The 25,901-nt window shown below is 48.9% G+C and overlaps 9 protein-coding genes across 9 annotated transcripts; 3 read left to right on the forward strand and 6 right to left on the reverse strand.

Annotated features, from left to right (window-relative positions):
* Positions 1-1,196: 1,196 nt before the first annotated feature.
* On the reverse strand, positions 1,197-4,473 carry HD556DRAFT_1303701 (Pkinase-domain-containing protein; the record flags this gene model as incomplete). Its single annotated transcript, XM_041299618.1, has 6 exons — positions 1,197-2,366; positions 2,574-3,026; positions 3,076-3,816; positions 3,864-4,086; positions 4,195-4,266; positions 4,421-4,473. 6 exons carry the CDS (start codon positions 4,471-4,473, stop codon positions 1,197-1,199), a joined length of 2,712 nt encoding a protein of 903 aa, XP_041166004.1.
* Positions 4,312-8,133, reverse strand: HD556DRAFT_1517050 (P-loop containing nucleoside triphosphate hydrolase protein). The gene is made up of 11 exons (XM_041309087.1): positions 7,989-8,133; positions 7,745-7,937; positions 6,990-7,694; positions 6,772-6,936; positions 6,524-6,723; positions 6,037-6,467; positions 5,869-5,980; positions 5,625-5,817; positions 5,499-5,568; positions 5,339-5,355; positions 4,312-4,921 (listed from the first exon to the last, which is right to left on the reverse strand). The coding sequence occupies exons 1-11, from the start codon at positions 8,064-8,066 to the stop codon at positions 4,806-4,808; spliced, it is 2,280 nt and encodes a 759-aa protein (XP_041166005.1). The 5' UTR covers positions 8,067-8,133; the 3' UTR covers positions 4,312-4,805.
* A 530-nt stretch (positions 8,134-8,663) lies between these two features.
* Positions 8,664-14,708, reverse strand: HD556DRAFT_1437417 (uncharacterized protein; the record flags this gene model as incomplete). Its single annotated transcript, XM_041305702.1, has 22 exons — positions 8,664-8,822; positions 8,878-9,039; positions 9,088-9,202; positions 9,257-9,392; positions 9,541-9,602; positions 9,653-9,790; positions 9,840-10,024; positions 10,074-10,136; positions 10,177-10,194; positions 10,243-10,296; positions 10,347-10,533; positions 10,574-10,690; positions 10,742-11,029; positions 11,080-11,152; positions 11,212-11,441; positions 11,498-11,608; positions 12,227-12,767; positions 12,820-13,476; positions 13,535-13,732; positions 13,791-14,290; positions 14,349-14,564; positions 14,638-14,708. 22 exons carry the CDS (start codon positions 14,706-14,708, stop codon positions 8,664-8,666), a joined length of 4,281 nt encoding a protein of 1,426 aa, XP_041166006.1.
* A 981-nt stretch (positions 14,709-15,689) lies between these two features.
* On the forward strand, positions 15,690-16,895 carry HD556DRAFT_599204 (uncharacterized protein). Its single transcript, XM_041311053.1, has 4 exons — positions 15,690-15,952; positions 16,017-16,240; positions 16,340-16,409; positions 16,557-16,895. The coding sequence occupies exons 1-4, from the start codon at positions 15,815-15,817 to the stop codon at positions 16,728-16,730; spliced, it is 606 nt and encodes a 201-aa protein (XP_041166007.1). The 5' UTR covers positions 15,690-15,814; the 3' UTR covers positions 16,731-16,895.
* A 164-nt stretch (positions 16,896-17,059) lies between these two features.
* Positions 17,060-18,069, reverse strand: HD556DRAFT_1226490 (uncharacterized protein; the record flags this gene model as incomplete). The annotated part of the gene is made up of 2 exons (XM_041297082.1): positions 17,060-17,699; positions 17,795-18,069. The coding sequence occupies 2 exons, from the start codon at positions 18,067-18,069 to the stop codon at positions 17,060-17,062; spliced, it is 915 nt and encodes a 304-aa protein (XP_041166008.1).
* A 45-nt stretch (positions 18,070-18,114) lies between these two features.
* Positions 18,115-20,593, forward strand: HD556DRAFT_599458 (cora-like Mg2+ transporter protein-domain-containing protein). Its single transcript, XM_041311054.1, has 10 exons — positions 18,115-18,412; positions 18,465-18,492; positions 18,552-18,876; positions 18,928-19,004; positions 19,055-19,143; positions 19,193-19,294; positions 19,342-19,380; positions 19,436-19,710; positions 19,761-20,138; positions 20,191-20,593. Coding segments are annotated over exons 2-10 (1,554 nt in total). The 5' UTR covers positions 18,115-18,412; positions 18,465-18,490; the 3' UTR covers positions 20,458-20,593.
* A 495-nt stretch (positions 20,594-21,088) lies between these two features.
* On the reverse strand, positions 21,089-22,020 carry HD556DRAFT_1437421 (uncharacterized protein; the record flags this gene model as incomplete). Its single annotated transcript, XM_041305703.1, has 3 exons — positions 21,089-21,279; positions 21,334-21,492; positions 21,549-22,020. The coding sequence occupies 3 exons, from the start codon at positions 22,018-22,020 to the stop codon at positions 21,089-21,091; spliced, it is 822 nt and encodes a 273-aa protein (XP_041166010.1).
* A 316-nt stretch (positions 22,021-22,336) lies between these two features.
* On the forward strand, positions 22,337-24,238 carry HD556DRAFT_599653 (pyridoxal phosphate-dependent transferase). Its single transcript, XM_041311055.1, has 3 exons — positions 22,337-22,677; positions 22,740-23,039; positions 23,091-24,238. The coding sequence occupies exons 1-3, from the start codon at positions 22,474-22,476 to the stop codon at positions 23,985-23,987; spliced, it is 1,401 nt and encodes a 466-aa protein (XP_041166011.1). The 5' UTR covers positions 22,337-22,473; the 3' UTR covers positions 23,988-24,238.
* On the reverse strand, positions 24,126-25,772 carry HD556DRAFT_599197 (pyridoxal phosphate-dependent transferase). Its single transcript, XM_041311052.1, has 3 exons — positions 24,494-25,772; positions 24,425-24,435; positions 24,126-24,367 (listed from the first exon to the last, which is right to left on the reverse strand). The coding sequence occupies exons 1-3, from the start codon at positions 25,597-25,599 to the stop codon at positions 24,264-24,266; spliced, it is 1,221 nt and encodes a 406-aa protein (XP_041166012.1). The 5' UTR covers positions 25,600-25,772; the 3' UTR covers positions 24,126-24,263.
* Between the last annotated feature and the right edge of the window lie 129 nt (positions 25,773-25,901).

The following is a 25,901-nucleotide window of genomic DNA, read 5'->3' on the forward strand; positions in this document are numbered from 1 at the left end:
CCTCGAGGTCAAATTCTGACCGTGCCATGCCATGCCACTCGTGAATATCCTTGTATTTTTCCCATCGCAGGACCTCGTGGATGCGCAGTACGAACGACAGTCACCCGATCGCTGTCTGGAACAATATTACCCAGCACCTGGATAGATAACAAATGGCGCCCACCTACCCAACCCTCCCTGGCGCAGACCCTAGACGGGCCAACCCCGAGTTTCTATACACGGTGACATTACCACACCCTCGGCGTACTCGTCCCGATTTACCTTCTTGACCTCGTCCTATAAAGTTCAAGGGTACTCTCCCGACCACAGATTCAGAACAAATTTATTATAATTCAGGGGGAATTTTAACGCCTCTACATGGCCGAATCCACATCTTCCCACACGATGTAATCCATAATCGTCGTTGTATTATTGCCCTTCCGTTCAATCAAGAAAGGTAGCATGCTTTTGTGTGTAGGCGTAGAGCAACGAAGTAATGAAATGAAATGAAATAACATTTAATCAAGAGGCGAGAACGCATCAGAATGAAAACAACGAAGATAAAAAAGATAGCGAATGGACTAGGCTAGGTGGACGAGAATAAGGTAGATGATAGGCGTATGGTCGTATCGTGTTGCCGCGGCGGACACTATAAAAACGGGCGAGAGGATGAAATAGAATGGGAATGAACGTTGTGAATGATGTTTTGAGTGTCCGCTGTATGTACCGAACCGTGCGTATGCGTGCTAGGCGTTGTGTTGTATATACATGCGAGGGAAGATGAAGTACATATGGATCGAGATGGATGGGAAGATCTTTGAGGATGGTTGGGTGGTCGAAGTGAATGAGTGATCGAGGGTAATCAGATGAAATATTACATGGTAAGCGAGTCGGAATAAAATGGAATGATAGTGGCTCACGCCATGGTTCTGGAGCGTGAAATGGATGCAAGAGTGCCACTAGAACCAAGACATGAGGATTGGGAGGCTGCAGATATGGTACATAACGAGCGAAGCGAAGGTGGATGATGATCAATGTGAAGGTAGAGGATGATCAGGGTGATGGTGGATGCCGTCAAGATGAAAGAGGGTAATGACACATGGATGACATCAGGGCGTCGATCCGAGGTAAACACAGCCGTCGCACAACAGCTCCATGCGTACGCACAGCCAGACCAGTATGACACACTCGAGGGTAATGCCAGCCCGCCTCCCAACTCAGAAAAACCTTTTCTTGAAGCTCTTCTCCTCGTTCTGGATCTTCACATGCACATGCTTGGCCGCACCACTCTCCGTGCACGTCTCAATACTCCGCACCCACTCGTCCCCGTCCTCGTCATCCTCCGCACCATCTTCATCCACATTATCATCTTGCTCTTCCGTGTCAGATTCGCATTCCTCATCTTCGCAACCACATACTTCCCCCTCCGCCAGCGCAATAATCCCACCTGCTTCTCGTCGGCCCCACAGTAGCTCACCCATGGTCGTGCGCAGCTTAGGGTCTACACACAGCATCCGCCGTAGTGCAGGCCGCGTTTCGCGCGGTAGCAACCGAAATATTGAGTTTGGTGACGTTGTTGACGATGCACGAGGTCGTCTTCCGGGAGAAGTTAGCGTGCGCTCTGGTGGCGACGGTTGAGCGATAGGTGGAGATGATGATGATGATGATGATGATGATGATGAAGCAGTAGCCTCCTCAGGTATTGACGGCGCTGTTATACCGTTGGCTTGTACACCATTGACCTTCGTCTCCAGGGCCTTGCGCGTCAGAGACTCCCGCGCGAAATCCCGCTCCTTAGGGGCTTTTCCCTGCCCATTGATGGCATCCTTGATCTCCGGGTTGTCAGCCCTCAGCGCAGGTAAACTCTCCGTCGAAACTCCAGGGCGCGCAAACACCAACACACTCTTATCTGTTTCCCCGCCCTCAGCCAGGTGTGCACACTGCGAACTAGACATCGCCGGCAGCGTCGATGTCCTTGCACCAGGACTAGGTAATCCCAGCTCAATCGCACGCCGGCGTGGTGAGCTCTCGCTCCCTGAATCACTGCCAGTCGGTGACGATAGCGTGAGGGTGCTCGCCGTGGCGGTACATACCGACCCATTCGACAGCACCGACTTGTTGTCGTTGATCCCGTCGACATGAGTACTCGGGACATCCAGGGACGTGCTTCGGGAGTCTCGAACAGGACTATCTGGGGTGCTTATGGTGGGGCTTGACGGAAGGGGATCTGAGGACACAGGTTTTGCGCCATTTGGACGCCTGTGTTTACGTTTGGATTTAGGGCGCGGCAGTGGGCAAGAAGCTTCGGCCTCGATAAATGCTTTGAATGAGTTATCGCGCTCGCGGTCAGGGACTGCCCATGGGAAGCGCCGAAGGACCATGCAGACCTGTCGAAACTTTGTTAGCTTCTGCGATAGATCTTTTCATGTGGCGCAACTGTCGTTCCGGATGGATAGAGCGGCCTAGATAGGGCCCATGGCAATGCCCGAGCGACAGTTTTTCAGGATTGGTCCGGAACATGACCGTGGGTCATCCATCCATCCAGAGGCGTAACGCCCTCAACCATAAAAGCAAGCAAGAGGAACGCTACTCACAAAAATAACGCCAACGCCCCACACATCGGTTTTTCGAGGATCATACGAGCCACCTTCCAGGACTTCGGGCGCGAGGTACGGATCGCTGCCAACTATACCCGTGGCAGGTATCAATCTTGCATGGGAGTGCGGACCGGATGGTGGATCATTGGGATGTGGGGGTTGTAGAGGGCAAGGGGCACTGACATATCCTGTGACAACCGGTAGCGAGCCGTTGGATGTGCCAGTTCCAGGATAGGCAAAGACGACGGCGGTTCCGAAATCGATTAGTTTAACGACGTCGCCCTGTGTCATGACGCAGTTGTCGAGCTTTAGATCTCTATGTGCTAGGCCTAGAGAGTGAAGGTATGCGACGCCGTTGCAGATCTGACGGAAGACACAGAAAATTTCTGGACGTAGCATGCGGCCAGACATGACGACGCTGAAGAGGTCGTAGGGAGCGTACTCCATGACCTGTTGGGGATGAGGGGAGGAAGTTGTTGTGAATGAGCGATAATCTAACCTCGTAGTAATGGCCATGATCGCAAACGATATCGACTGTTTCAATGACGTTGACGTGCTTTAAACAGGCGCCGACGCAGAACTCAGCTCTAACTTTGTTCTCATACTCACGCTCTGATTCGCCAGAACGTCTTGGGCGAAATTGCTTGACAGCATAGACGGCACCTCCTACTTTAGTTCGTGCACGGATGAGGCGAACTGTGCCACCCGCACCGGTACCGAGTACACGGCCCCACTTGCCATACTTTTTGGATAGATGAGCGTGAGTGGCCTCGGAGAGGGAAAGAATCGGAACAGCAGCAGGGGTTCCTGGGGGACTTTGTGATGGACGTTTAGACGATAGAGAGGTGGATGGAGGAGAAGATTTTTGAGGGAAGGATTTGTCTTTTTCGCGGTTGCGGGCCTTGTGTATGAAGCTGAAGGGGGAGGACTTGTGAGTGGTTATTATGGGAACTGCTTGTATCACGGCATTCGTGTCGAAATCATTACCCCTTCGCTGATCTGCCGGTTGAATCTGTGGCTCTGGAGGAGTATGGGAAGATGAAGCGTTGGAGGATGGTGAGGCGCTGGAAGATGCAGAAGGAGTATGAGAATGAGGTATATGGTGATTGAGAAAACGTTTGAGGTCATGAAGAGGGCCATGTTTAGCGGGTGAGGTTGTGCCTAGAGACTGCTGCTTGAGAGCGGATGAAGATGGCTTTCGGGGAAAACGAAAACGAGCGTGGGTTGCGGTGTCTGGAGACTGAAAAAGGAGTTAGTAAGGTTAAATGGAGTAGGGATTGAACTGACATTGATGGGATTTGAAGTGGCAAGACGACCATTGCGGTCGATGTCTGGGACGGTGAGGAGAGAATTAGGATGACGGTCGCTGACAGAGTCTGGACTACTAGGTGGAGAAGGGTCATTACTAGAAATAGAAAGTTGCTGCATTGGAATTGCAGAGAGCATCACGGGCTTCGACGACGAGGAGGACGACGAGGAAGAGGGCGATGATGTGGTGATGTGGTTGGAGCTGAGTGTGTAAGTATTGAAAGGTTGGAAGACTAAAACTATATCGCGTCAGAAAATCCACAATTCCATAGATCTCGGTCCGATCGGCATCCAATCGGCAAGCGCTTACTAATCAAAGCGATTACTAGCCGCTATCCTGTACGCCAAGGTTTGAACGCTACCAATGACAGCGCTTTCCGCTCTACGTAAGAATTAGTTTCAACTCAGCCTTGGCTAGTAGCCTGACCTTGGCCCCCGAAGACGTCTCATGATCCGGTTCGAGGTAGATCAAAGTCTCACTACTAGTACAGTTTCGTACTATGACCGAAGCCAGCCCGCTCTTCCCGCTTGCTTACTGAATTCCCTTTGCGTCACCCAACGGGATCGACAAGGCTCCTAGAGGCGGCATGGAGGCGGCAATCCCAAACAAGTAATTTCACTACTAATCAAGTACTTTCTCACGTCTTGGCATCATGTGGGGAGCCACCCTGAACATTCCGATACCTGGATTTAATATTATGCTGCTCCTTCCACCGCAGTCGCAGTATTAACCAATCAGTGATCCTTGCACGCGTGGAGTACGGTAATCCTATCACTGTAGCAACAGTGACAGGTACGCCACTGCATCGGAGCGCCATTTTCCCGATAAATATCCGTTAGTACAAAGTACTTACTAGCGCACGCAGCCTACACTTTACTCCAAAAGTCTCGCTCCGGATCAAACATCGCTTAGTCCTAGTCTCAACCAATATCATCAGCATCACGCTTCCTCTTCATCTCCCTTGAAACCTTGTGCTGCGCCGATTCATGCTTTGCGAGTTCTGCCGAAACTTTGGACACGGGGCTCTTGGATATTTCTGTGTGAGAGGCTAGTTAGTAAACGCAAACCTTGCAAGTCAAAATAGGAATGCAAATATAAACCAAACTAGCGTTGACCGAGCAAGACAGCGCAAAAACAACCGACGCATGACGCCACTTGACAGATGACACAAGATAAACGGGGTCCAGTTTGACCTCGTAAAGTGAAAATTGATACAGAAACCAGGGAAACCAGCGTCCAGGAGGCATCGGAAGGGAGAGCAACTGGCTTGGACGGGACGGGATCCCGGGTACCCACTCATCAATGATCGACCAAGTGGGGACATCGATAAACATATCAAGCATGATAAAAAGGATCATTACGAAGACAAAATTGATAACGATAGAACCAGAATAAAAAGGCGGCATCATGCCAGCGGAACCAAATCCATATGAGAATGGGAAAAAGCTCGTACCTTGTCTAAGATCGTACCTACAGAAGCAAATAATCAGCCGTGTTCCGAGCTCAGTCAAGTAAAAGAAACTCTGGGCCAGGCGGCCATCGGTTTACTCCCCGAAGGAAGATCCAATAAATCCAGCAAGAACACCACCAAAAAATTTGTGATAGATACGTACATCACTTCGTCATCATCATTTGTCAAGAAGGTGATCGCCGTACCCTGTTTGCCCGCACGACCAGTACGACCTGCACCATTAATATCGTTAAATCACTTAAAAACCTAGATAAGGGAGATACCCTACCGATACGATGCACGTATGCTTCGATGGTACCTGCCATCTGGTAGTTGATGACAAGACTCACATCCTGCACATCAATACCACGCCCAGCAAGGTCCGTGGCAACGAGGATGTCGGAGTCCCCGGAACGTAATGACTGTAGGGATGCCTCCCGTTGCTCTTGTGTCTTTCCAGAGTGTAGCGTTGCCGCGGACCACTAAATAAAACCCAAGGTCAACGACCAACTTTCAAAATGACAGCAACATACCCCAGCACGTGAGAGATCCTTGGCAACCATATCTGCCGTCTTCTTCTGGTTGACGAAGACAATTATCGGTGATGGGTACTGGCCACTGTTCAGAATCTCCAGCATCACTTGCCTGTAAACGTGCGCGATTAGCATGGTGCTGCGAAGACATGCACAAAAGAGACAAACTTCTTCTTCTCGTCTCCATTGACAAATTCAACTCTCTGTTCGACAGTATCGACAGCACGACCAGCTTCACCAATAGTGATGGTAGCAGGTCTCTTGAGATATTTCCTCGCAAGCCGTTCAACAGCAGGAGGCATGGTCGCACTAAATAGGGTCGTTACCCGAGTGCGACCCTTCCTTACTTCCTCGCCGTCGACGTCCATTGCTCCAGTATCCTCGCCTGCCATCGTCTCGCTCGGAAGCTTGTCAAGGATGAACAACAAGTCGGTTTCAAACCCGAGGTGCACCATGCGGTCTGCTTCGTCCATCACGATGTAACGACATTGAGAGAGTACGAGCACATGCCGCTCTAGAACATCTTTCAGACGTCCAGGCGTAGCAATGATGATTTCAGCTCCTTCACGGAGGTTGAATTGTTGTTCTTCAACTGCACGCTAGACACATGATAATGAGTACAATTCCGAAACTTGAGAAGAATGTGATGACGTACACCACCGACTATAGATACACAAGTGAAGCCCAATGGCGATGCAAACTTGCGTGCCTCAGCCTCGATCTGCTGGGCAAGCTCACGTGTAGGAGCAAGGATGAGTGCATAGGGACCGAGGTGGCGGTTCTCGTCCGTGAAAAGTGGCATGTTGGAGATGAAGGTAAGCATAGGGATGACGAAGGCTGCCGTTTTTCCAGAACCTGTTAAGATGTTAGTGTATGAAGAGAGTAGACTGAAAAATGATGCACCTGTTTCCGCAATACCTATGATATCACGGTTCTGCAGTCCGATGGGAATTGCTTGTCGTTGGATAGCAGAAGGTTCTTTGTAACCAATCTTGTCGATGACACTTAATATCTTCTGTGGGATCTGTGACTCTGTCCATGAACGCAGGGGGTGGGGTATAGAACCACCTTGAGATTATCGTCAGAGCCCGCGACCAACACGTATGAATAAGCAGACATACCTCGAGCAGCAATGCTAAAGTCCTCCCTAAATATCCGCCAATCACGCTCCCTCATCTCTTCCAACGGCTTCTCCGACCAATGCCTCTCATCAAGACCGCTTTTCGCTGCCATCCTTCTTTCCATTGCGTCAGCCAAGTTGGCAGTTGCAGCCCCTCGACCAACCCTCTCGCCACCACCGTCGTCAAATCCACCAACGTGGCCACGACCAAACATCACCTGCGCACCCTGACGGTTCACGCCAACAGCAACAGGGGAATCGCTCGAGAATGTGTCTTCCTCCACATTCCAATCAAAGACGAATTTGCGGTCATTCATTTTGCGGACCTTGCGTTTCTTGGTGTTCACACCAAGATAGCGATCACGTACGGCACTGAGGTCGCTCTCGGTCATAGGAGGTACATAGGATGTACTGGGCCCCGAAAGAGGATCGCTCCCATTCACATTGCTGGTGCTATTAGCATTGCTAATGGGTGCAGGGGATGCGCTGGAGGAAACAGGACCAGAAGGCGTGTTTGAGTTTTTGAGACGGTCGGCCCTTGGACCTGTTGGAGCATTTGGTATGTGTTTTGGTGGTGGGGGTTGTGCACGACGGTCGTCTGGAGGGGGTCCACCTCCTCGACCTCTCCGCCCGTGTCCATGTCCATGTCCGTGCCCATGTCGGGTATCCTTTTCGGGATGTCCATATCTTGACTCTCTATCATCATCTGTTAGCGCGTAGTCAATATCAGCTGCGCGAAATGAGAGGAAATCATACGTCGAGCAGGAGCACTGCTGTACCTAGCAGTACGCTCCCTTTCTTGCTCCCGCTGCCTCAATTCCTCAGCTTCACGTTCTAGAGCTTCACGGTCCGTTCGTGACTTCTCATCGCGTTCCCGTTGTTCTCTGAGCTCTGCAGCACGCTTTGCAATAGCTATCTTTGCACGCTCTTCTTTTGAGAGGAATTTAGGCTGTACATGAATTAAATCAGCATTCCATTTTCGTAAGATGGCCAGGGTCACCTTTGCAGCAGCCTCACGTTCCTGCTTCTGTTTCTGCAGCAAGGACTCTATCGAAAGTGGTTCTGCTCGTGCTGCCATCACAAAGTGCTCCTAGATGAACTCGACGACCAGTGCGTTCGTCACTGTACTTGAAAAGAAGCGTTAGGGTTCCGAATTGGGCGATAGCTCAAGAGTCTTACTAACTTACTAAGGGCTCGTTTAGCAATTGTTGAGTTTTTTGAAAACCAATATTTCTGACTACTGCTTTTGTCTTGGATTAGACCATCAACTCACATTATTTCAGATCTGATCGAAAGTTCAAACGTTCAAGGCCAAGGAATCAAGTTATGTATAAGTTGCAGACAGATTGTGTAGAACTAAGGGCGTTCCAACTGAGTAAACACGACAGAAAGCTGGAAAAAGGGATGAGTGAAAGGTGATCGATCGACTCCAATGTAGCGGGCGGTGTCACGGGAGTTGGCCAAATTTGAGCAAGCATGCTGAATTGAGTCTTCCCCACTGCGTCGTCCTCAGGCTTGCAATCAAAACGAGCCAGCACTCCGTGAAAAGATAAGTCCACGATACTTAAATCACATAAAGTTCTGAGCCTTTCCTGAGGTCTCTTGCTTTGTGGAAGGGTATTGGATGATCCGTGCTGTTGTACCTGGACTTGCCATTAGCGGCAATCAGACGCGGTTAATTGGTGAACCTAAACGATGTCTTTGTCGCAGGTTTGATGAGCTTGTTAACGACATCGTCTTTCTGCGTGTCCACGCCAAGCTCAACGACAGTGTCCCAATCTTCACGGGAAAGATAATATCCATCCATCCGTTCAATGACGTCGTCGACAGCGGCCTATGAAGGACATGATGATAAGCAACGAGGAGGAAGAGCAAGCGACAAGACTCACAGCGCCTCGATCTATCAATGGCTTAAAGATGTGAGGGAACAGTGCATGGATGTACGACTGTCGGATCTCGTGCTTGCCCCCAGAGACTTTGAGCCGCATTCGGACCTGCACGTCTCCCAGTTGTCGACTAAGCTTGTTCTGTTTCGAATTTTGTCCTAGCCACTTGTGCGAGTATCATATGAATGACGTAGTGATCCGGGGGAAACGCACTGAGGGAACGTCATTGGGTTTTGGCCGCCGTATCCGCCGCCTGGACCAAACAAGAATGAAGCAGGTCGCACCATCGAGCACACCGCAGGTAATGGCATCAATGACCAGTGTTATTCTGGCCTGAAGGACATTATAAGATCCGATAGAAAGAGCTATACGGTCTGCTCACCCATGAATCAGAGCATCGACAAGATCGGCATCAGATATAGAAGATGCAGCTTGATCCATTAACTCAAGTTGCTTAACATCTTCGGAAGCCCTTCGAGGTTCCGAACCTTGACAGGTTGAGTCTTTAAGTAATTTTCCTGACGAGGGGGTGAGCGCTTTTGTGCATTCGGAAACAGTGTGTTTTATCTGGATGAAAAGTGGGACGAAAGAATGATCGTGGAAGTACAATTCCATCTTGTCGCCCAGTGTCAGAGTCTCGAACGTTCGGCCCAAACGCGTACGGACCAAGAATTTTGTACGTCACGTCGAACGGCGTCAAGATAGTGTACTTTTCGTTGATCTTTGCACTGCGTTATAGTATAATTAGTGGATGACAAACGACGAAGAGCACACATACAGATTCTTTGCCTCGTGAAAGTCCATGCTACTACTAGATAATCGCCACGTCGACAACATATTCAAAACTTGTCGAATATCTGACTGAGAACCACTGATAAGCTGATCAACGACGTTGGCAGGAATTTTCATCTTCTCCCTAGTCAACGACATCACCATGATGTCAATGTAATTGAAGGACAACTTACTTGTACGCGATCGTCATTATGCGTGATCGGACAGCTTGAGCCTCGGGCGTGTTACCGTAGTGAGCTCCTGTTACGGCCGAAGTCGAGTTCAACACATACCGTCTAAATGACATGCCAAAAATATTCGCGATGAGTGGCTTCAGCTTCTGGGTGCCTCTATCGTTAGCAATACAGATAATAGGGATCTGAATAACGAGGTAAGATGTTTACTCGAGTGGACGGATCAAAGCATACTTTTGTCTTGATAAAGGCGTTGAGAGCGCCCACGCCACCTGTCACCAGCGGACATGCCGTCGACTTCGTCCATGATGAGACACGTCTTATCAGTGATTCTGACTCCTGCTGCGTTTGTCGCCTAGTGACATATTAGATCGACATGACGAAGAGCGTGGAAACAACAAACATCGTTTCCACCCATCCATCCATCTGACGACAGGTTGCTGATGTTCATACCACTCTGCACATTTGTGAGCACAGTGAAAGGGTAAGGGTGCACTCCTAATTTACCTCAACTAACTTTTTACTGCACGCGTCACTTGCATTAAGCTCGATGGGCGCGAAGCCTTCGAGCTTGGCGCAAAAATGTGCACTAGTAGTCTTGCCTATACCAGGCGGGCCAGTGATCGTTACTGCGCGGTATACATTCATAGCGTCTCTCCCCGGCTTTTTGAAACCACACTTCAAACTATCTGAGCTGCGAGAATATTTTGAGAGACGTTAACTTGTAGACCTACCAGTCGTGAAGCCATTGCTGTAGTTTATCCACCTGTCCTGTGTTGCCGCAGATCTCCTTTAATGATTGAGGAGCGTATCTTGTTGTCCACAGCTGGTTTGAGACGTCGGTTTTAGAGCTGTGGTAAGAGTTAGCGGATGTGCTAGGTGAAAAAGGAGTACATACTGACCTGCCAGATTCATCGGCATCCTTTGACGCTTGTTTCTCCCTCCGCTCAAGCTCCTTCGTAGCCTGCTCGATCGTTTCCTGTTCTTTTGCCATCTTCTTCTTGGTCTTGTCGTCTAACTCGCCACCACTTGGTCCGCCTGGTCCTTGACAGGTGGCGATTAGATTCAGGAACTCGTCCTCGGAAAGCGTCTTGAGTTGGTGCTTTTTGATTGGATTAAGCTTCGAAGGACCGGCATTGTCACCCAGGACGACAAACGATGTTTTTGACGAAGGTTGCCCTACGACATGCCTATGATATTATAAAGTTTTGTAGATAACGTAGATGTAAATATAACTCACCCCCCAAACCGCTTCGCCAAGTCTATTGCTTCGTCTCTAGAGAAGCTGCTGAGTTCGCCGGTAAAGACAAAGGCTAGCCCCTCGAGACAGTTGAATGACTTCAAGTTAGGCTCAGGGGCGGCTTAGCATTACCCTTCTTCTCATGTTTGATGTCTTCCTCGTCCTCATAGTTGTCTTCACTCTCCTCTCTTGATTCCTCCTCGTAAAAATCTACCACAAACTCATCATCCTTTGATTTCTTCGATTTGACAGAGGTGCCTTTCCGTCCGTCTTGGTCTTGCTTGTCGATGTAGTTGCTTTCGAGGTAGATGTTGACGCGACTACCTTCAGTGCGGTAGCTTTTGAAGTCGATGTTGACGCAACTGCTTTCAGTGCAGCCACTTTCGAGGTCAAGGTCGAGGCAACTACCTTCGGTGACTTCGCAGCGACGGCCACTTTCTTCTTTGGCACGACAGGTTCGTCCTCCTCATCGCTCGAGATAACGACAGTATTTTTTCGCTTGAGACTCTTGTTCTGTGGGGTGCCGTCACTGTCAGGGACAGTCAGGCATCATTGTGCGGTCGGATTTGGTAGTCTTCTTGTGCTAGGAGTCCGCAGAAGTTATGGATGGATGGAGGAAGACACTCGCGGATTTATCTCCTCCAGCACCACCGAAAAAAGAGCGAAGGTCTTTCCCTGTCGGTGCAGCAGTTCTCGGGAACTTGGCAGGTGCCACGGGCGTCCGTGCTACAATAGTAGTGCGCGGTGTTCACACTCGGAGCGCGGAAACGGTGGACTCACGTCGTAAATGACACGTTCTGTCGCGTGTCGGTGTGTCACTTTCAGCGCGTCCGAGTCCCTTGATCAGGCTGGACAAATGCTTTTGATCGGTCGTTAACCTTTCAAAGGCACTGCAGTACTACTAGGAAATGATGATAATATTAATGGCACAGAATCTATGTCCTAAGTTTAACTAACGAATTAAATGTGCCGACATGCCGCCGCGACCGTCAAACGTCAATGCGTCGAATTCCATTGTAATATTACATTGTACAGCAGACAGAAAACAAGCAGAAAAAGTGTACAGTATGATCAAAACACGTAGTAGTACACGAAAAAAGAAATGGTTTGCGCGAAACATGATTAGTGCAGCTCCAGTGACAGTCACACTCTCTGTATCTTATTCTCAAGCCACGTTTCAAATACAACATCCTTGGCCAGAGGTATGCTACGAAGCACCATGTGTTGATGGATGAGAGTATCAAGGCAAGATCGCGCAACTTTCCAGCTATGGTTGTGTGATGGTGAAGGTTGTGCCTTGTGACGACCTGTGAATAAGAAGTCGCCCTTTTCCTTCCTGCACTGGATAGGATTTACTTTCAGCCATTCATCAAGCGGCCTACCCTTGTGCAGCAGGTGGCCCTCGTGATAACGAAGACAGACCCAGGTGAGCACCCATATGAATGACTCTGCATCGTGCTGGTACAGGTGTTCGACTTGACCTTCCATGGCCTTCTCTGTGAGAAGTTCATTGGCCATGAAAGGCGCTGTCCCCATAAGCTCTTGGCCCAAGGGACTATCTTGAGTCAATGATAAATCAAAGTCGTTGAGGACCCCAATATATTGATCATCTGAGGTTTTGTAGACCATGAGATTGCTGGGACTGATGTCGCGATGATAGACCTTGTTTCCCCAGAGGGCATAATGACCTGACATTGCAGGTGTCAGGAACTGATAAGGAACACAAGGAACAATACCTACAGACGACAGTATGCCACCATGCCGTTAGGAACTGCTTGCCGCTCAGGTTTGTGATGGGTTCAAGCTTCCTGAATACAATTATATATAGGATGCGCCTGCCTCGTTCAGCATCCTTGAGTCCCAGGGCCCTCCGAATGTTTGCAGTGGATGTATCTTCGAACTTGTGTGACCAGACCATCTCTGGGACATGGTACTTCACCTTGCCCTCCTTATCCTCCTTTGCAACCTCATACACCTTCTGGAGAATCTCACCCTCGCTCTCGCGCTCCTCTTCTGGCCAATACAGCTTGACAACCAGCTCATTGGTAGGATTGTAAGGGTTGTGATGGGCAAGTTTCGGTACAAGAGCCGAAAGTTTCTCACTCCTCACTGGAAAGATGGTGGTTGCACGTCCGCGCACACCGAAGTGAGTGGTGCAGTCATCAGATTTCAGATTGAATGCGAGGTCAACCTCTCCAATATCTTTATCTGGGACCAGAATCTCACCCAAAGGTTCATGCTCAGGCTCGAAGACCTGGTTGTAGCCCCATTCCACGAATGGCATGCGCTGGATGGAAAGTAAGAGAACCATGAACCGGGGAAGGTCTTGCACGAAGTTAATACCAGAGCATTGAATTGCGCCCTGCCGATCAAAATACCACAGGTAAATCATGTCATCTGGTACGAACAATCAATTTTACGAAACATTTACATTCCCAGTATGCCATTGACTTACTCTTCACCACATAAGTAATGACGCTCTGCCGTGCGATATGGGCTGCAAACAACTCCGCAGTGTACAAACCATTCTGGAGGGTGAGCTCAGGCAGCTCCTGTTCATCAACTTTGAATCTCTTGCTCCTGTGGCCATCAAGTGACTGACTAGAGCCCCGCTTCTTGTTATTCAGTGGCTCAGACTGTTTCGAGTGTCCTCCTACAACCCATACGTCAGCAAGGAATGGTCAGTTGTGCACACTGTCAGGATAGCTTACGCGCATATAATGTCTGGCCCGAGCACATAGCAGCGCCACTGCTAGGGATCGAACCTGTTTGCTCTGCAGTAACCTTCGTTTGCCTCGGATACTTCATGTACCTCTTCGCTTCAGGGACATCATAAGCCTTCACTGCGTAGGTCGCAGGCGGTTTCGAAATACCAGTCCGAGGCCCCTTGCATATGAACTCCACCGTCGATCGAACGTCTGTCCATCGTAATTGGTTGGTGGGCTTCTCCAACACCTCATCCTCGTAGGCCTGACCCAACCGCTTCCGCACCTTCTTGGCGCTTGCATGAGAGACAATGACGATGTCAGGCTTGCATGTAGATGTTTCGCCTTGGTGCTTTGGGTTGTTTCTATGAAACTGAATCTTTTCATCATCATGCGCCTTCGAACAAACCAATCCAGGTACATGCAGTTTGCTCAATCGGTTGAGCGCAACATTTGAAGCCTGGATGAAAGGCTTGTACATTTTCTCTTCCACTCTCTTCTTTGAACTGTATAGTGGCGTGCATATATTAATCTTCTTTCACAAGATTTTGAGTTCCGACTTACACAGCACCCAGATTCTTCTTGATGGCCCGAGCTTCTTTGCCACTGTTGCAGATCGGCAGGACGGCCTTGAGGCAATCGATGAGTAGCGTCGGCTTATCAGGAAGCGGATTTGAGCGATCTACGCAGCGGTAAAGTAGTTCCTGTAGCATTTCGTCGACAGGGCATTCCACGCAATTCTCAACTTCACTCCTGATCCAAGGATGAATGTCATTGACCCTGCAGGAAGTTGGAACGACAAAGTTCAATATGGATGATTAGCAGTGGCCACAGCGAAGAGAACATGACGTACTTTAGGCCTATAGTACTGATATATTTGCTGATGGCGCCAGAACCAACTGCAAGCGGAGCGGATTTGTGCATGATGAAGGCCTCGGCTATCAGGAAGATAAGTAAAGTCACGGTGAAATGACAAGAAACTGCAGACTTTGAACCTCACTTTTGTGTAAGCTATTGAACGGTGCTAAATATTAGGGGACTGTGGAGTTTCGGAAAAGCCTTATGTAAGCTATTCCTGCTACGGCAGTACTATCATTTTCGAGGCGGCGCCTGCAAGAGCGGGGGAGATTAAATAAACCCTCATAGTGCTGATTTTTCTTCAGTTCCTGGTGGTCGTTAAAGTGCTGTAAAATGCGCTGTAACAATTCAGCCTTCGGTCCAGTCTCTGGCAATCGCAACGCTGCGGCTATGTCTCGTAGCTCCTCCAACTTTTTGATCATCTTGATTGCAGTATATGCAACTTAGTGGCGCTAGAAAGCGGCAGTCCCCGACTCCAAGTGATCCCTCTGTCGCAACTACGGGGCTTGCAAGACCACGGTCAGGTCTATGGAAAGCAAACCACGCACAGTCAGCGCGCCTTTTCAGGCCTGAGAAGCTAGGAGGGAATTGCAGAGTAAGAAAAAGACTCATCTCACATTGGCATCTTATATATCTTTGCAGAGCAGCTGATCCGCACAGTCCGCATCAAAGTCGCTTGAAGCTGATTCGCACGCGGGTTGCGTGATCTGCGGATAGAGGCGGTCCAAGACCAAAAGATCGAAGGAGAGAAGTTCAATCTAGAAATGCTTTCCAAACCGCAGACCAATCGTCTAATGTACAATGTTGAGGCCTGTAAGCGACGGTGTGGCGCAACATAGTCACGAATTCGAAGCCTGAGGCTCGTTTAGGTTTTGAACACTACTAGTATTTGAATTTAGAAGGACAGAACCCCCCCTCTAGGATGCATCATGCAGGCTCGAACTTGGATAAATTGGCAGCAAGTAGTAGCAGTGTTCTGCCGGTCACTGACCGCAATATTCCGAGTCGTTCAGTGACTATGGGCCTTGTATTCCCTTATATAATAATAATAGAAAACGAATAAGGCCACGTGCGGCAGTGATGTATCGATGAGCACGCGCTCAACTATCTCAGTGATTTGATCCAAGCATCAATCTTGCCATCGAGCTCTAGCTCGAACAGCCAGTACGAGGATGGCGCCCAACGATTTTGACTTGCGTATGCAGTCCCCTCGCCCGGAAACGCCCGAGCCATCATCGAAGCAGGGCAGGCGAAACGCCCAGTTCAATGATGCCCAGTTGCTTGACGCCGACGGTGCAATTTCTGACAAGGTATTTTTTCACTCGCATTCTGACATCGCATAATTGTGCTGATCGATCTACATGGCTTGTACAGCTCGAACGCTGTCTTCGTCATATTTTCGCCAAATATTGCACGCCGCGCCCGCCGCGTCCCCAAAAACACGACTCTACGACTCTCCTCACGCCCCCTGATGATGCGATTCTTGACGCCGCAGGGCTAGACGCGTGGGCAGAAGATACGAATGGCGCACCGTTTAGTGAAGAGACTAAAGAGGAGCTCAGAGAATTCTTGGACGTCACTGAAGAAGGCGAGCTGACGTGCGTGACATACCATTCTTTCATCTCTCCTACTTTTCTTGCATACCTATGTGTAATTGTTCCAATCTTCTTGGTACTGATTCCTGTATTTTCATGTAGGTTTAAAGGCTTCGCGCAGATATATCAGCTGCAGACAGATAATGACGAGGAAGAAACATGGAAAGATTTGGTACGTGCTCCAACTTTTCTCTTTTATACCCATCCTCTTTGTTCCCTCGCCGTTTTGTTTCACTGTTCCTCACATCCTGTTTCCATCCTCTCGTATCTTTCATCTTGGCCATTCTGCGACAAAATCGACTCAATCCTGCGTTTTCAGTCAAACCACGGATTTGATCGTACCCTCACCATTGTTTCAACGCGTCGGGAGGAAGAGGCTGAGAGCAGTCATATGCCTCTTTTCATGTCATGTACGTCAGGTCGCTCTCATTTCCATCTTTACGGGAATGCCAATCACCTCTCACGTAGGACGAGACCACAAAAACGTGTATAACCCTTGATACATTTTGAACATACTAACCACAGACTAGCCATGACCTTACGATGCCCATGACTTCATTACTTATCTACCTCCGTATTCACGACTTCGTCCGATCTTTCGAACATTCCATATTTTAACCCATCTGCTGGATGATGTTCACGCACTAGACTTAATCACATCTAGCATCTGCTGGTCTTCATTCCAATTGAGTGAGAAAACTTTTAATAACGAAGGGGTACTCCAAAAAACGTCATAGTGTCAACTGGATGACGACTAATCCCAACGCCTATGTTGACGCCGCTGTGCTCCATATATCTTTCATACAGCACACAAGATCACCTTTACTTGACAGCCCCAGTAACCCCATCCCATCTTCCACGCCATACCTCCACGCCATCCCACTCCCCAGCATCCCATCCTACACCTACACCGGCACGCCTTAGCCTCTTCTCGGGGACACGCTGGAACAAAAGTCCCCACTCCTCGCCAGCACGTCTAAATGTGGCCGTGATGAATGTGGGGTCGCGCCTCTCAACAGCAAGGTAGATGATTGGAGGCTTGTAGGTTGGGGTTCCAGAGGATTTAGAAGGGGGTGCAGGCGATGCTTCAATACTGGAAAGTGAAGATGGCAGGGAGATGGGTGTGGTGGATGAAAGAGCAGAAAGCGCATGAATTGTCTCGAATAGAGGAGCAACAAGTGCTGTATCATAGATCGTATCGCTCGACACAATCAGATCAAATGGCGGGGCGAGGAAATCGCGGCCGTCATCGCCCCTTCTTGGCAAAGGTGCTGGCGATGTGATCGATACATGATCATCCCATTTCCATTCCGTAGAGTTGACACCCCAGTCCAGCTCACGCACATGAACACGCCCAGGGACGAGATGCGCATTCGCATTGATGTTAGAACGCAGAACAGACGCACAGACGTGCATTGTATCGGTAGCAAGGACATCATATCCCAGAGATGCGAGCGCAAGACTAAAATCCATGAAGCACCCGTCATATGCGGCAGAGCATGTGTTTATGATGGTGAGTGATCCTCTTCACGGTCATCTATGGACAATCGAACGCACGCCATGAGGCCAATCCCGCTGCCCAGTTCTACGGCCTTGGGGCGTGCTGTATCATACAGAACCGAAATATTATTGTTTGTTCCAGTCTCGATCGTCTTGGATTTGCCCTTGAATTCGGCAGAAAGGTAGACGGATAGGACTTGGGCACCAAGCCACAGAGCAGTCCCGTTGCTTATACCGTCATCTCGCTGAACAAGATGGAAGGCGACATTATTAAAAGGATATGCGAGAACAGGCAAATGTTTTGTGTGGTGAGCTGGTTGGGTATCCGACATGAAGTAATTTATGTAATGCTAACTAAGCTTTAGAAATTGTCGGTAATTCTTCAGAGTTCAGACCCATATAAGGGCAGTTTACAGATGCACTCGGACTAGTACTGTGATCCTGTCGTGTTGGTCAGTGCCAACACAGCAGCATACGTTATGCAGGTTCCGACGACTGACGGGGGCTCGGCTGCGCGGCGGGTGTGTGTCACCTAAAAAAGGTTGCTTCCGCTGCAGTACTACTGTCAGTGCCTCATGCTGACATCATGATACCACAAACCATTAGTATATAAATTCGGAATTCATGCGGGTCATGAACTGCTAACTCCAACTCCGAATCAGCTACATCATGAAGGTCAGCACAAAACACTCTGATATCTCTCAAGATATAACCTTGAGGGGTGCAGCTTTGCTACGTGTAGCACCTGATCCCATGTAAGATTTCTTCATGCCCTCTTTGTTTCCTTGTTTTGACCGATTTATGCTCTTCCTAGGTACCTGCATGTGGCACCGTCGAGACCATGGCCATGGATGAACTTGGACGTTAATTCTGACTTGACTGATACAACCGTCGTGAATCAATCCTGGCAGGGCTACCCTCAGAACCAGTTCAGGAACTGGACCCCAGATAAAGTCCAGCGAAGTAAGATGTTCGAAAAGTGTTCGAAGGATCAAACTAGCACTATTTACTGGATGGATGTGTGCGACTCCGAAAACGTCGTCAGGTTTACCATCCCAGATATGGGAGGAAATGACCCTGGTACTACAAAAGTGCCAACAAAGGATCAGAATAAGTTTTGGGATATGTTACAGCAAAACGTGAGTCTTATGTTAAATCTTGTATGCTTGTTATATAAGATGTGATTGTAGCGACCAGAAACCATTCGAGTGCGATGGTTATTTGTGGATGATTTGACGCAGCCGGTCTTGCGCATGTTGGGGACAAAGTATGTGACATCTTTTACTCTTCTACTTGTCCTGAAAGCCTCATACATAGATACAATATCGAGCCATTCTTTTTCACGTCCTCCCTCCACTGGACGCCCTCACGATATCAAGACACGCTTCGTCATGGAAAAGGAGATCGTAAGTCTAAATCTTCCACTTTGGGTCGCATGGCTCATGTGCATGATAGATATCACTATTGTCCTGCCGTTTTTACAATCGCAGCAGGAATCGCGATCACCACACACTCGCCAGTCGCCAACTGACCCCAAAGCATGGGACTCCGTGACTGGTGAGTGACTCATCACCTGCCGCAGCCATCTGATTTACCTCCGGCAGATACCCTGATCGATATCCAGGCTCCCTTTTCGACAGGCGGTATGTGTATTGATGTCCTCACATCAATACCTTCACGCTCAAACATCCTTCATAGATGGCCACGTACTCTTCTTTGACGTCCTCGCAATCCACATGGTCCGCGACGTAAAAGAAAACACTATTATATCCTATCATCCCGAGTCTAAAGGGCACAGAACACCTGCGAAGCACCTCCGCTCTCTCATACAGTTCGTGGGGGAAAGCATGTACTGGCAAAAAATATTCGGCAAGTCCAAAGACCCGACATTCCTTTTCCTCGCAATTTTATGGTATGCGCTAAGAGAATGGGATGAGTCCCTTGATTTGCTGTTTCGCCATGTTAGCGAGCTGGTATGTAGCTCTTGTGCAGCGTGGAAGTAATGTTACTAAAACACATCCAGGAATTACAAGTACTGCAACTGGATAATATCTCACTTATAAATGACCTCCATGTCCTTCAAGCACGTCTTTTACACTACCAATCACTCCTTCATGACTTCGAGGTAGCAGTAACGTTTATCGAGACGACCCACAATCCGGCCATGGAGTCCCATGAGGTCACTGACGAAGAGCGCACGGACTCAAATGCACTTATGAATAAGGAGTGCAAGAATCTACTCAGCGAAATTGATCGTCTAGAAAGGCGACGGATGATGCTGGGCAGTCGACTGAAGAATGCGATGGACTTTACGTTTGCGATTGTTAATACTGAGGACAGTAGGCGGATGCAGAGGTTCACATACCTCACGATAGTCTTCCTACCAGCAAGTTTTACTGCGGTAAGCATAAAGGTCGTATGTGCAGATCCTTTCTGACTGAACATGTCTTCAGTCTATCTTTGGAATGAACGTTATGGAGATCGATAATGGGACACAAACACTCGCTCACTACATGATGGTCACTGTTGTGCTCACGCTCGTAACGATTTACATCGTCGTCATGCTTCAAGAACAGAACTGGGTTCACAGACGCCGGGCTACCTTGCTGCAGCGCGCAGTGTGGCCCATTCGTTCACTCTGGCGGATCATTCTCCCTCTACAAGATATGTGGGTACCACAATACAGGAGGTCGTCAACGGTTATAGATGTCACGGCGTGATGATCATCTACATCCGTAGATGGATTCCAACATATACATACATACATTAACATACCCGTACAATATTTCATGTTACATTCACCAGCCTTGGCGAAAGGATCTGGCGCCTGGAAACCACAACTCCAGTCTACTAGTGCTGTCCAACTATAATTGTAATACTTCGGGAGTCATAGTATGATAGGCCGCAGTTACTTCATTCACATTAATGTGACTGGAAACGTCGCTTCAACTAATATCTCGACAAAAAGTCTTATAGCAATATCTAGTAGACATGACCATCCTTAAGCTGCACCGTCCCAGGCCACCTCTTCTCGCTGTCAACCAGTACTACTGTAATGCCACATCCAATTTTGCATGCAGGGTGCCATTGGAGTCCATATATAGGGTATCGCTGAAACAACAGAGTCAGTTCAAGCCGTCACAGGAGAAGTCACAAAATACATCAGTTGATAAGATCAATGCGCCTGTAGAACACTTACTTGAATATCGGCCAACCGCCCAACGAAGCAGAGGTGGAGGTGCAAGTACGGATGTAATAGCTGGTGTATCTTTCAATCAGCAAGTATGTCAACGACCGGGGGAGCAAAGAAATCATTAGTGCTATGCCTTCAATGACTCAGAACAAATTAACTTACTCCGAGGGTGCAAGGAAATAGCCTTCATCCAATTGGAACTCCTTTTTCAGAACTTGATGCTGCTTGTTCTGGGCCTCCACCGTAAGAAGAGCTTTTAGACGCGCTGGCAAGCTATGCTTAGCAAGATAAATGCTGGCTTCCCATCTCGTATCATCTCCTACACGGAAGAGCAAGCCCCATATGCGTCCTGCAGAGACCGGCATGTGTGTAAGGAACAGCTGTAGAAGCACGAATTACATACCTTGCGCAATAAATTCCATGCGCAATTTCTGCACAACGCGTATGCGTGTCTGGAACATCGTGATCTGCATTTTGGCAGTGAATTGGTTCTCTGTATCTCCTTCATACACCTGAATCTCATCCGGACAACCTAAAGATAGATTCAAAGTCCTTTCCATCTCTGATTGAGGCGCGATGATCAATACTCGCTGAGGACTAGGGATTGCCAGTACTCACTATGAAGCCGAGCGGATGTCAATGACAACCTCGTGAATAATGTATGGTCGTTAGTTACCATACATGCTAGACGCACGTCTTGAAAGGAATCATGCTTGTATGGGGTGATGAATTTATACAAAGCCGAAAGAACTTCTGGCCGTTTATTCACAATGGCCCAATACAAGGGTGTGTGACCCTCGATATTGGATTCTTGAAGGATGTCTGAGAACTCTGCAGCTGGGAGAGAAGTAGCGCAGGCGTCGAGAGTTGGGCCGACAGAGGAAAGAATGAAATCCGGTGTGATGACCATACCACGGATGAGAGATAGAACGGTGGTCCGTATCTGCTTGGTCTGTGCCCTGGAAAATACAAATGATGGTTTGCATTGGACGGAATCTGCTGATATTGAGGACATGGAAACTGCATGGTACGATGGAGGCGCATTGACATCGGACTTGTCGTCATCAAAGAGTTCGAACTCGGTATCCATTGGTGAGGTGAGTTAGAAGATAAAGATGAAAATAGGGGCTTTCCAATGATCACATAGCAGCACGGGTGTACACAAAGGTAAACACTGAACTGCAACTTGTTTGAAAACAACTTTAACCGCATGTCCTTAGGTTTCCCTGCCAGTGATACCGATCCTGCTTGTACCGTATGGTTCTGCATGGGACGAGTTCGAGTGCGTTCGTCGTATCCATCTTCTCCGGCGCAGGATGCTCCAAACTTCAAAGTGACAATTGTTAGTACTCCACAAGTTGATGGAATTAGTAAGTAACCAACAGGATTTGCAAGCGCTTTGTCAGCGACTTCACGCCATCGCCGAGCTCGCAATCAATGCATCATTCCAAAGCAAATGCAATGGAGGTGAAATTTTTCTCTTTAAATTGCTGGCAATGCGTGCATCCATACACGACAGGTTTACCCCACATAATCAATACCCATGACCATCTCCATATTCACTACCAACGACCACGCCAGCGGGTATGCAAAAGGCGTCAAGCGTCACTCGAAACGCTCGTCTGAGCTCAGTTTTTCTACGCGAGCTATTCATATAGGGTCAGAGCCAGACCCCACAACTGGCGCCGTCATCCCGTTCATATCCCTTAGCACGACGTACAAGCAAGATGAAGTAGGTGTGCACAAGGTCCGTGGTTCAGTTTGACTCGACATACCTTAGCATACTTATGACATGTGTATGGTGAATAGGGCTTTGAATATTCTCGTTCTGGCAATCCAAATCGTGATGCATTAGAGCGTACGCTTGTAGGCCTGGAGGCAGGCGCAGGACACGCTATCGCGTTTGCTTCGGGCAGCGCGACGACAGCGACTGTCTTGCAGTCTCTAGGTCCAAACGCGCACGTCCTAAGTGTGAACGATGTCTACGGCGGTACGTTCAGGTACCTCACGAGGGTTGCGAAAGAAACTATGGGTACCGAGTCAACGTTTGTAGACTTGGAGAACACGACAGACAATGAAATATTAGGTGCTATAAGGGTAAACACCAAGGTTTGTCTTTTACTATTTGAATTTAGCCAGCCACTCATGTGAATGCTTTAGCTTATCTGGATCGAATCACCAACAAATCCCACCCTCCGACTAATTGACATTCCGCGCATAGTGGGTCTCGCGCGTCGGGCTCCATCAAAGCCCCTCGTTCTCGTCGACAACACATTCCTCTCCCCATTCTATGCCTCCCCACTCCTACAAGGGGCCGACATCGTTATTCACTCCCTCACCAAATACGTCAACGGCCATTCTGATGTCGTAATGGGCGCCGCCATCCTTCCCTCCTCGTCCACACCAGACAGAGACTACGAAGGCCTCGTCCAAAAGCTCCGCTTCCTCCAAAATGCTCACGGCGCTGTCCCGAGTCCTTTTGACAGTTGGCTCGCCCAGCGCGGCGCCAAAACTCTCGCAGTGCGGATGAAGGCCCACGGTCTGAATGCACTCCGCATCGCCTCCTTCCTAACTTCGCACCCCGCCGTCGAACACGTCATCTACCCCGGTCTAGCCTCGCACTCGCTACACGCCCTAGCACGCACCTCCCTCAGCCCAAACGCGCAACAGTTCCTCAGCACCCTACCTCCATCGAGCCTTGTGCATGGTATACCCTACGGCGGGATGGTTTCATTCCGCCTACATGGTGGTGCAAAGAGTGCAGAAGCGCTTCTGCCGAAATTGAGGCTGTTTACGCTCGCTGAGAGTTTGGGTAGTGTGGAAAGTCTTGCGGAGTTACCTGCACGGATGACGCATGCAAGTATCCCGCCGGCGGAGCGTGAGGCGTTGGGTATTGAGGGGCTAGTGCGTTTGAGCTGTGGGATCGAGGAGGTGGAAGATTTAGTGGAGGATTTGAGGGCTGCGTTGGATGGGCTGGATGATGAGGATAGCGGGTGTGATAGCGGGTTCGTGACACCGTCCGATGCGAGTGATCATGGTGCGAATGGGCTGCATTGATTGTAGATTTTGGTGTTCTGGATATCCATTTAGATATTGTCCTAATCATTTTCGTGCCTATTGGATGGTACATTGCTTTGGAGATCTGACTTTCATTGCATAATGAGCAGTCGCTGAATGCATAGATCAGATTTTCAAAATAAATAATTACGAAAACATCCATGCAGTTGATGCCTGGCGTATGCTCTGGTTGCTGGGTAATACAAATGTATAGCTGCACGTTCAACTCGGGTCCGGACCCTTAATTTACCCAAATTTTTCCTACTGATGCTCCATTCACTCCTTGTCAACTTTGTGCTGTCCTGCGAACTGTTCCATGTACGAGATGAGTAGGTCCGTCTCTTCTTCTGTTACGGCGTTATATATGGACACCCGGACGCCTGGATAGATGAAACATCAGTGATTAAACTATGGATAGAGATGATGATGCTCCATACCTCCTACAGAACTGCATGGAAAAATAATGAGAAGTTGGTCATGTATGACGCGCAAAGGCAAGGACTCACCGATGGCCTTTGAGACCCTTCATGCCTCGCTCCTCTGCACCAGCAATGAACTTGGCTAACAACCCTTCGCCAAGGACGTCGAAGACAATATTCATCTGGCTACCAGAGCCCTCCTTCACTTTACCTTTGAAGATGCCTTTATTTTCACCGTACTTTAGCACATCGTACACCTTTTTTGATTTACGGTTTGTCAGGCCCGCGTAATAGTCCAACCCTCCCAACTGGAGCATGTACTCAAGAACGAGACCGGTAATGTAAATGGAGAGTACCGGGGGAGTGTTGTACAGGCTGTTATGATCTGCAAGCGTTTTGTATGAAAGACAGATTGGGACTGGAATAGCCCCGAGCCTCGCAGCGGCGTCGACGTCAACGATACAATCGTTTCTGACGATTAAAATGGTGAGACCAGCGGGGCCGACGTTTTTCTGCGCGCCAGCATATATGATAGCGTGGTCTGAGAGATGGGGAATTGGCCTTGACATGAAGGAGGACGAATAATCTCCGACAAGTGGGAGAAGTGCATTTCTTGGGAGAAGCTGGAAGGGAAAGGAGGCTGGTGAATTTTCTTCAGCAGAGAACTCCACGCCGTCGACGGTCTCATTGGCGCAGTAGTAGATCAGAGCTGGATCATTTGAGAAGGAATACGCATCTGCGGTTGGGATGTTGTCGAAGGATTTCTGGTCTTTAGAGTATTTGCGTGAATCGGCTGCAATGTTAACGGTGCTCCCTCCCATGCGCCTAGCCTCCTCGGCCGCCTTTTTACTCCAGGACCCTGTGACGACATAATCCAGTACTCGGTCTTCGTCTGACAGTTGAGGGTGGAGGAGACGGTGTCGCGCCAGCATGTTCAGCACGACGGCTGAGAACTGCGTGGATCCACCCCCCTGAGTGAACAAAATGGAGTGTGTGGGCTGGATGTCGAGAAGTTTTCTGATGTTTTGTTCAACGCTTTGTAGATACGCCGTGAACTCTTTGGAGCGATGCGAAATCTCAGCGATACCCATACCGGTTCCCTTGAAATTCAGGAGACCTTTGGTGGCTTCCTGAAGTACGGAAGCGGGCAGAGCGGATGGACCTGCACCAAAGTTAATGGCTCGCGATTCCATGGTATGAAGACTTTCTTGGAAGAGTGAATGATGTGTGCTAAGATATTTTGCACGTCAAGGTCGAAGACAACCGGTGGTCTACTTGGGGTTAAACATATATGACTCGACGCTTCACACATATGTCAGAAGGCTTGATGACTCGGACATTTGCCTTGGCTTGGTAAATCGACTAAGACTGCATGCCTGAACTTGAATCTGGTCAGTCGTCGCAGCATGAGGCCTGAGTAACGGGAATTCTTTGCCCATGTCATACTACATGCAATACGTGATTATGTACGACTATAGAAATCGTCCAAGGATAA

The sequence above is a fragment of the Suillus plorans genome (assembly GCF_016647745.1).
Source record: "Suillus plorans strain S12 chromosome Unknown HD556scaffold_4, whole genome shotgun sequence".
Classification (NCBI taxonomy): Eukaryota; Fungi; Basidiomycota; class Agaricomycetes; order Boletales; family Suillaceae; genus Suillus; species Suillus plorans.